Source organism: Chrysochloris asiatica, unplaced genomic scaffold (genome assembly GCF_000296735.1).
Source record: "Chrysochloris asiatica unplaced genomic scaffold, ChrAsi1.0 scaffold00131, whole genome shotgun sequence".
NCBI classification, from domain to species: Eukaryota; Metazoa; Chordata; class Mammalia; order Afrosoricida; family Chrysochloridae; genus Chrysochloris; species Chrysochloris asiatica.
In genome coordinates this window covers 6,956,258-6,966,498 of record NW_006408649.1, presented here as the reverse complement: position 1 = coordinate 6,966,498, position 10,241 = coordinate 6,956,258, and the positions used below count along the sequence as shown (strand labels likewise).

The 10,241-nt window shown below is 41.4% G+C and overlaps 1 protein-coding gene across 1 annotated transcript in view; it reads left to right on the top strand.

The window, feature by feature from the left end:
* Positions 1-526: 526 nt before the first annotated feature.
* Positions 527-10,241, top strand: part of LPIN1 (lipin 1) — a 207,535-nt gene continuing 197,820 nt past the window's right edge. The window contains exon 1 of the mRNA XM_006869447.1: positions 527-577. Coding sequence (XP_006869509.1) covers positions 530-577 — 48 coding nt within the window. The 5' untranslated portion in view covers positions 527-529. The remainder of the gene's footprint in view (positions 578-10,241) is intronic.

The window sequence follows — 10,241 nt, the reverse complement described above, 5'->3', positions numbered from 1 at the left end:
ACACAAAGGGTTTACACTCAATTGCTAACCCAAAGGTTGGTGGCCTGCATCCACCCAGCAGTACCTCACAAGAAAGGCCTAACAATCTACCTGCGTAAGGCAGCGGTCACTGAAACCCTACAAAGCAAAATTCCACTCTGCCACACATGGGGTCACCTTGAGTCAGAACCCACTCAATAGCAAACAGGGATTTTGTTTTCAGTTTTGCTAATGTGCCTTATGAAGAGCTCTGATAGCGCAGTGGTTGAGTCAGGCTGCTAACCTCATCAGCAGTTCGAAACTACCAGTCATTCCACGGTAGAAAGAAGAAGCTTTCTGCTCCCGTATTGAATGTACAGCCTCGGGAGCCCTATACAGGATTGCTATGAGTCAGAACTGACTCTGTGACACATAACCACCACCACCAATATGCCTTATATAAATGAAATGTCAGTGTTTAATTTAAGCAGCTCAAAGAAAATTTACCACATGCTTCTTTCTAATTACTTGGTTTCTAATGTTTATTGCTTTTGTTTTTCAGATTCCAATAATGAAAGACCCTGGTTGGATTCGAAACGTATGGTCTTCAAACATTAATGTGAGTGAAGATGCTATGAATGTCCAAATTATGCTTTGATAGTTTAAGACTTGAGAAAATATTCCTTTACAAGCTGTGGTTTACTGTCATGGGTATGTGTATATTCTAAACCAGGCCTAACCAGAGCTTCCTGAGTTTACGTGGAGCCCTCACTAGATGTGTGATAAGCTCCTAATGGAGCTAAGAACATTTTGACTGGTGTCTCATCTCTGTGCCCTGTAATTTATGCCTCCCCCTGCAGAGATATGATTGTGTTATCTCCCTGATTCAAAACACTGGGCCTTGTGATAAGGTCCTTATTGATACCATGCCATTTGTTGTCCTTGGTGGACTATCATTATCATAGGGCAGTCACCTAATAAGAGCTATTGCAGCTATATCCCAGCCCTTAAAGCACAACTCCAGGTTCTGCCTCTTCTTCTAATAACCCTTTGTTCCTCTGTCCTCCTGCTTCAGATCTCATTGCCTTGTACCTGGTTTCTAAGCCTCATCCCTGCCCCTTCATATTAGCTCTTTGTACTTTATGCCTTGAGCTCCACCTTGCCTTCAGTTTCTGTCTTTGTTGGATCCCTCTCTGGTAGCATAGTGGTTACGAATCGGGCTACGAACAGCAAGGTCAGCTGTTCGAAACTACCAGTTGTTCCTCAGGAGAAAGATGAGGCTTTCTGCTCCCATAAAGATTTACAGCCTTGGAAACCCTGTTCAGGGTCACTATGAGTCAGAACCGACTCCACAGCACATAACAACAACAACTAGACCCCTACGTTTAGCAGCCTGAAGGCTAGCACCTCTCATGTTTGTTCAGACTTCTGGACTCTTTATAAGTTTCTATTATTTGGGAAGGGTGTTTTACTGAAGCTCTCCGGGAGGTGATCTCAACCTACATCTCCAGTTCTTTTCTCATAGTCCATTCACCTTGCCCTGGTTCTGCACTGTAAGCTTTAGCAACATCATACAACCCCATAGATGTTTAGCCTGACATTCTTTCTTCTAATTACAGAATAGGCTTGAGACAATACGTTTGAGGATAGGGAAGCTCAAAGAAGGACTGTTGGAATGATCCAGGAAAGAAATAATGAGCATGGACACTCATTTGTCCTTACTGTGACCCTGTTCTTTAGAGGTTTCAAACACAAGTAAAAACTTTGTCTCTATCTTCAGAGCTCACTGTCTAGAGAGGAATTCTGTATCAGAGTGTGGACTCTAGAATTGCAGAGGACATGTGTGAGGCTAGAACAGTGGCAGCCAGAGTGAAGATTCCTACTTGAAACTCAAGGGCCTCAGGTTAAATGTATGGAAACAAAGCATGAGACGGAAGCCAGATCCAGGGAATTTATGAGAAGTTCTATTTCAAGGGAAGCAGGGGGGAGGAGGGGAATAAGTGTGGAGGAGGGACTGACAGGGATATGGACCAATCAGAGGCCAGGAATTCTGACCAGCAATCAGTTAGTGGCAGTTTAGCCTGGAGGAGAAGGGACAGGAAGTCCCGGTAAGTGAGTCCCCTCCTCCTGTTGGTAGAGTGTAGGTCCTACAGTCATGGAGGTGGGCTGAAACTGCTGTCCATGGCCAAGTCCCCCTTCTCCAGATCTTAGGGATAGCAGTCATGGCCACCAGAGCCTCAGCCTCTGGCCCCATAATAAGACTAGTGTGCATGGCAATCACTTTGGTATGTAAAAGAAGCAGGGAAGAAAGAACAATCAGTTGAACTTCTACTAGCCAAGCCCTGTACTAGGCAGTTCACAAATCGCATCTAATAGCAAGACAGGAAGCAATGGACCAGAGATTGAAAACAGAGAGTTTTGCTTCAAGGGCGAGATTGCAGAAAATCTTTGTCCTCCCTGGTAAGGGAATTGAAATAGAAACCAGTAGTCCTGATGTGGCACTGTAGGCTAATGCATCAGACTGCAAAGTCATTTGAACTGCAAGGTTGGTGGTTCAAGCTCACCAGCTGCTCCTTGGAAACCCTATACAGGGTCGCTATGGATCAGAATCGACTCAGTGGCACTTAACAAAAACAAGTCCTGATCATAGTTCTGCCAAGACAATGTGGCATTGAACAAGTTGCATAATTTCTATAAATGATGGGTTCATGCAGTCATAAGCATAGAGAGATTGCTGCTTACTACAAGGTATACTCGAATAGAAGAGGGGTTTGTAACTCAAATTCGGCTAAGTGGTGGGGCAGGGGTGGTGGAGGTGGTGGGGGTGTCATGAGGCTTAGAAACAATGTTAAAAAGGCCTAATCACCAGCCAGGCATGGAGGAGTTTGGGCAGAACTGGGACCTGGAACTGAAGGAGAGCAATGTGAGAGGAAAATGGAGAAGAGGCAGTGATAGGGCTCATGATGGCCTGGTCCTTTTCCAAGCAGGCAATGTCTGTTCAGGTCTGCAGCCATGTTAGATGGTAGACTAGAGGGATGGATGAACCAGTTAGGAGTTCGCATTGACCTGGTTGAGTTTGAAGTGTTTGTGGAACATATGAATGGAGGTGTCTAGAAGGTAGTTGGATGATCTGGAGCTGTGGGACAAAGTCTGGACTGTAAATACTGATTTGCAGATTTAGAGTATGATGGTGCAATTGAAGTCTCCAGAGTGAACCAACTCACTCAGGGAGGGTGAGTATGTGCCCTGGGGAGGTGGACTGAGAGCATCTGGGCAGGTATTTCCATCCAATTCTCAGCCTCTCTCACAATATTTAATCATGTTTATGCTCTCTTATCCCTATAAGGTGAGCCCTGGTGTGGTGACGCAGGTTAACACGCTGGACTGCAAGGTTGGTTTGAACCACAAGGTTGGCGGTTCAAACTCTCCAGCTACTCCTCAGAAACCCTAGATAGGGTCACTATGAGCCAGAAGGAGTCCTGGTGTGGCGCTGTAGGTTAATATGCTGTACTGCAAAGTTGGTTTGATCTGCATGGTCAGCAGTTCAAACTCACCAGCTGCTCCTTGGAAACCCTATACAGGATCACCATGGATTGGAACCAGTTCAACTGCACTTAACAACAATAACAACAATGAGTCAGAACTGACTTGACGGCATTTAACAACAGTGCCTATAAGTGATAGTCCCTATAAGGATAGTGGGGAGTTCAGTGGTTCTGTAGCAGAGGCACTGGACTTTGAACCACAAAGTTGGCAGTTTGAGTCTTTTCAGAAGAAACACTTTCTGCTTCCACAAAGGTTTGCACCATCAGACCCTATACAGGGTCCCTATGAATTGGAGACCACTCGCTGTCACTTAACAACAACATTATCTCTATAAAGTCAGTTCATAAATCACAAGAAGCCCAAGAGGAAGTACAACAGGGCAGGAAGTCAAACTCACTGCATCTTCCCCTTTCTGTGCAGCTGTGTCAGGCATGGGACACAGTGATGAGTGTGTGAGAGGCTGTCTTTTCTTTCAAGGGCTCACCAGTCAGTAGAGGAGAGAGAGGGGTGCAGAGTGGCTTCCTAAAAGGTGCCATAAGACAGTTACATGTGAGCTGGTCAGTACAGGGAAGCAAGGCACTAATTCCTGGAACTGAGAAATGATTGAGGGAAGGCTTCTCTGTTTGAAGCATCTAGCTTGGAATGCAAAAACCTTAAGAAGTTCACACTCATCAACACACCTCCCATCTCCATTTCTTAGTGTACCTACATGTGTGTCACACACACACACAGTACAGCAACAGGCCTTGAATTCTGGAAAGAGTTGCAATCAAATGTTCACAACAGTTTAACCTGTTTCATTGATCAGACAATGATATCTTCTGGTACAATTTGCTACATTGTATAGGGTTTTGGAGACTCCTGGTATGGCTCTGGAGGATCAGTACTGGACTGAGAACTACAAGGTTGGCAGTGCAAAACCACCAACTGCTCCTCAGAAACCCTACACAGGTCTCTATGAGTAGAACCTAGTCGACAGCACTCAAAAACAATAACAGAGGGTTTCTGAGGCTGTAAATCTTGTCGGAGCAGAAAACCTCATTTTTGGTGGAGCTGCTAGTGGGTTTGAACTGCCAACTTTGTGGTTAGCAGCCCAGTGTTTATCTTACAGAGCCATGGCACTGATTTCTATTTATTAATTTCTCTAAAATAGATAAATTTCTCAGTTAATCAACATTCATCAAGATGTTCCCCATATCTCAGTTTTTAAAAAAAAACTTTTTATTTGTGAATTGAATGAAGGATTACAAAGCAGATCATCAGTTTCACATTCAACAAATCACTATACTTCATTTCATCTCAGAGATTACAATCCCATCGTATGACAACACTATCCTATTACTTTCCTGTTTCTTATTTCCATTCCTCCTCCTTTCCCAGCCTTCCTGAACTTTGTCCTTGGGTAAATACTGTCCTTTTTGTCTTAAATGGCTGACCATTCTGTGGCGTGGTTGTTGGCCCCAATGGGTACCTTTATGAATGAGTTCAGTTCCAGACCCAAAGAATAACTGAGGGCCATAGTCTCAGGGGTCCACCCATCTCTAACTGACCAGTAAGCCTGGTCTTTTTTAGGATTTTGAGTTTTGTTCCACATTTTATCCCACTCTATCCAGGATCTTCAAATGTGATCCTTTCAGAGTAGTTGTTAGTGGTAGCTAGACACCATTTAGGTCTTCTGGTGTCATGATCACAACATTTTTAATGACAGCAACACTTCCAAGATTTCTAGGTTATGCTGGTTCACTCACTTCAAACCATATTTTGCTTATTTCTTTATATTTCTTATTGGTTTTGGTTTTTAAAAATGACTAGATTTAAAGCTTTGCTTTTGTGTGTGTGTGGGAAGCATTGAAACTTTATGTAGATTAAAATTTATTTTTTTAAAAGTGTAATCAAGGTAATCATGTGCATAATAGGGTCACAGTGAAAGCAACAGGCTCATGCTTTCCATCCTCTGTCCCTCTTCTCTAGTGCATCCATTTTTAACTAGCTGTTTTAGTTCTTCTGGAAATTAAACTAGATTTAAAAAAACACACTTGATTTCAGTTTATTTATCCTCTCTGGACATTGTCCTATTGACTTACACTCTGATAGGTGAGTATCTAATTGATGCTCATAGACCTCTGCATGCAAACATCTCTTTCTGTTATTGTCAAGTGCCATTAAGTCCATTCTGACTGATAATGCTCTGCATAGGTTCTCCAAGGAGCCGCTGGTGAGTTTAAACTGCTGACCTTGTGGTTTTAACTGACCTTGCAGTCCAGTGCTTTATCCCACAGCACCACACCAGAACACCCTCTTTTTTTATACACTATTATTTCTGTTTAATCCTACCATGTTTTAGTTTGTTCTATATCTAGACTCTGACTTTCTTATATGTGGGTTTAGGGGAGTGGGTATGGGAGAGAGGAATTTAAGTTTGCCTTTTTTTTTCCTTGTTAGAAGGAAAAATAGATACTTCCCACTCCACCCCACACAATGTCCTTAAGGTTTTATTTAATTAATCACTTGGAAACCATCACATTCTTTACTTTTTTTTTACTTAATCATAGTGAATCTGCTCCGACTCATTGTTATTGTTGTTAAGTGCTGTCAAGTTGGTTCTGACACATAGCAACCTTGTATAGGGTTGCAAGGAACAGCCTGTGAGTTTGAACTGTTGATCTGTGGTTCACAGTCCACTGCTGATCCTACAGTACCACACCAGGAATCCACTCTGACTTACAGTGACCCGATATATAACAGAGAGAAACACTGTCCAGCCCTATGCCATCCTCAACAACCATTGCTATGGAACTTGTTTTAATTGGGATCAATGTTTTCTATTTGCACCACATGCAGTTTAATTTTTCTTATTTATTTGATAAATCATTCTTGGAAATTATTCGATGGCAATTGGTTTATTTTTATTTTTATTTACTTTTTCTTATATATAGCAACTACCATGTGTCAGGTTATTTTCTAAGACCTTTATAAGCATGAACTCATTTAATGTCTTGTAAAATCCTATACGTTGGTCCTATTATTATCTTCTTTAGACAGAGGAGAAATTGAGCACAGAGAAGTTGAGTAACTTGCTTAAGGTCACATAGCTAATAAGTGGTAGAATTAATATTCAAACATAGGCATTCTGACTCCAAAGACCTTGCTTCTCATCACGATAAATGCTGCCTCTATAAAGTGTTTCTCTCTCTTAGTAGTTTCAAGTTATTTTCTTTTATTCTTGCATTTAGTGTCTTTATCATGTTCTCGAGTTTTTCCAAACTCTTTTCTCAAAAGCCTCCTTGTTCTCTATGGGAGATGTCTCTTCGTGCTTGTTCTGAGCTCCTCCTGCAGAACTGTAATCTTGGGAGGTCCTCACTTGTTACCTGAATTCTGTTTCCTTCTTTCTTAGTTTCACATCTTACTGGCATATATTTTTAGGTAATTCCTCAAAAAAAGAGAGGCAGGAGATATAAGTATATATTTTAAGTAGTTTCTACATGCACCATTTGGAGTCTTGGTGTGGCACTGGAGAGTAAAGCACGGGCCCACTAGGTTAGTGGTTTACGCCCGACAGTCGCTCCTTTAGTCGGAACCAACAACACGTAACAACATATACAATTTAGTGACATTAATTACATTCTTTGAGTTGTATTCTTCCTTTTCTTAGTTGTTACTTCCCTTTTAACAGAGTCACTGTCCCCTAAGGTTCCTATTTAATCTTTCAAGTTACTGTTGTCATTTGATCCCATATACTTAAAATAGCATACTGTTCAAGGCAGATCTTTTTTTTTTTTTTTCCACTGGGTAAGCTAAAGCATAGTTTGTTTTTAAGAAGATTCAGGTAATAGTTTTGTCTTAAGGTTTAAAAAGTATCTCAGTTAAGAGTGTGCGGGGGAAGATGGAGTCCCCACTGAATAGTTTTCATCTTGTCTAGACAGGTCTGGTGAAAAGAGATGGGGATAAGATTTGTATGACTCAATAGTGAGTAACTGTTATCATGACTAATTGTGACTGTCACAACTGTAAAGGTAGAAGTTTTGTAACAAAAACAGGAAGTAGTTAATCTTACAGTCCAGAAACAGAGGAGCCTAAGGCCATCAAAGGAGAAGAGCACAAGTAGAATGTGGAACCCTATCTAGAGAAGCAGCGGCACCAGAGATGGAGGCAAAGATGAGGACATGGAGAGAGAGAGCAGCTGAGGACTCTAGATTCATACAAGGAGGAGTGAGTGCTGGCTACCAGCAGGCAGGCTTACAGAATGTGCCCTTTGGTTGTTTAAGTGATATATTCCTGAGTGTTTTTGTGTATGTCCCCCTGCCCCTCAGATTAAAAAAAACACAAATACTGTTGAATGATGATGCACAGAAAAGATGTAATAATTGCAATGAAACAATGGTGTAAAGCTGATGTTCTCCCATGTAAACTATCACTCAGTTCACAATAAAAACTTAAATTAAAAAAAAAAAAATCTCAGGACAATAGTTTCATCTTCCATGGCTCCAGAAAGTCTACAGCCTATGAAAATTTAAAATTCCATTCTGCATTTTCCACTTTCAATCAGAATTTTCTATGGAATCTTTCATCAAAATGTTCAGTAATGGTAGCCAGGCACCATCCAATTCTTCTGGGCTCATGGCAAAGGAGGCAGACATTTCATATACCTAATTCTCCTTTCTCCTTTCTCTGTTCCATGTGGTTAGAGAATAATTGTCATGCTTTGGAAAACTACTTTCAAGCTTTTAGGATCCCAAGCATTACTCACCAAACTAGGAAGTAGAGAAATAGCACTAAACAGATTATTAGGTCAACTGCGATGTCCCATGAAACCGTGATCCTAAACTTCCAAACCAAGGAACCAAACCCCATGAGGTGTTTGGTTGTACATAAGCAGCCTCATAAACTACCTTTTTTTTGGTCATTGTTGTAAATATATCTATCACACAGATTTTGCCAATTCAGCTTTTTACAGGTGTACAACTTGTTGGCAGCAATTACAGTAATCAGCTGTACAACTCCATCTTTCTTCAATGCAATTTTTCTATCACTGCTAAGCCCCTTTTCCTTCCCCCTCCTGCCCCTGTTTGTTGTTGTTGTGTGCCATTGAATGGGTGCCAACACATAGGATTTCCAAGAGCAGTTAGTGAGTTTGAACGGCCAGTCTTTTGGCTAGCAGTCTTGTGCTTCCTACCGTCTCTATACATTTGCCTTTTCTTGTCTTTTCATACAAGTATAAACAATGTCATGCAATATTTGTCTTGTGATTGACTTACTTTGCTCAGCACAGTGTCTTCATGCTCCATCCATACTGTAGACTGTATTTCTCTTATTGGCTGACCAGTATTTCATTGTATGTATATAGTCCCTTTTGTTTATCAATTCATTTGTTGCTGAGTGTTTAGGTTGTTTCTACCTTTTAACTATTGTGTATAGTGCTGCAATAAACAGTGGTGTACAAGTCTCTTTCGAGTCTCTGTTTTCAAGCATTTTTTGTATATATCTAGGAGTGGAATTGCCAGGATTTGGCAGTATTTCATTCTGCTGTGCATAAGGTCGCTATGAGTCGATACCGACTCGATGGCACCTAACAACAACAACAGCAGTTCTAAGGAGCCCTGGTAGCATAGTGGATTATGAACTGGGCTGCTAGCTGAAAGGTCAGTAGTTCAAATCTACCAGTCACTCTGCAGGAGAAATGAAGCTTTCTGCTCCCATAAAGATTTACAGCCCTGGGAACCCTATATAGGGTTGCTATGAGTTGGAACCGACTCGACACCACACCACCACCACACCATGGTAATTCTGGTGTGGCATGGCTGGGTAAGCAGTAGACTGCTAACCATAAGGTTGGAAGTTCAAACCCACTATTCACTCCTTAGAAACCCTATAACAGAGTCTCTATGAGTTGGAATCTACTTGATGGCATTTAACAACAACAACATAGTAGTTTCTCTTTAATTGTTTGAGGAACTGTCATACTTTTTCCACAGCAGCTATACCATTTTGAATTCAGGAGAGAAAGTTTTGATTGCTTGTCTGTCTGCACATCTCCTTTAATTTGGTAGTTTAGTTGGATTTAGAATTCGAGTATTGAGTTTTCACAGACTTTGGGACATATTGCTCATTGACTTCTAATAGCAATGTTTACCACATACAAGTCTTATTTTGAAGTCTTGGTATGGTGCTGTGGTTTAAGCTCTGGATTGCAAAATTGGTTTGAACTGCAAGGTTGGTGGTTTAAGCTCACCAGCTGCTCCTTGGAAACTCTAAACAGAGGTTGCTATGGATTGGGACTGAGTCAATGGCACTTAACAATACAAGTCTTACCTTTGTTCTTTTGTAGGTAACCTGTTTATTTTATTTCCCTTTCTGAAAGCTTTTAGGGGAGCTCTGGTAGAGTAGTGGTTATGAATCAGGCTGTTAACCTCAAGGTCGGTAGTTCAAAACTACCAGCTGTTCCACGGGAGAAAGATGAGGCTTTCTGCTCCTGTAAAGATTTACTGTTGTTGTTAAGTGCCATCAAGTCGGTTCCAACCCATAATGACCCTGTACAGGGTTTTCGAGGCTGTAAATCTTGATATATATATATATTGTTGTTGTTATGTGCCGTGGAGTCGTTTCTGACTCATAGCAACCCTGTACAGAGGGTTTCCGAGTCTGTAAATCTTTAAGGGAGCAGAAAGCCTCATCTTTCTGCCGTGGAACAGCTGGTAGTTTCGAACTGCTGACCTTGTAGCTCGCAGCCCAATTCATAA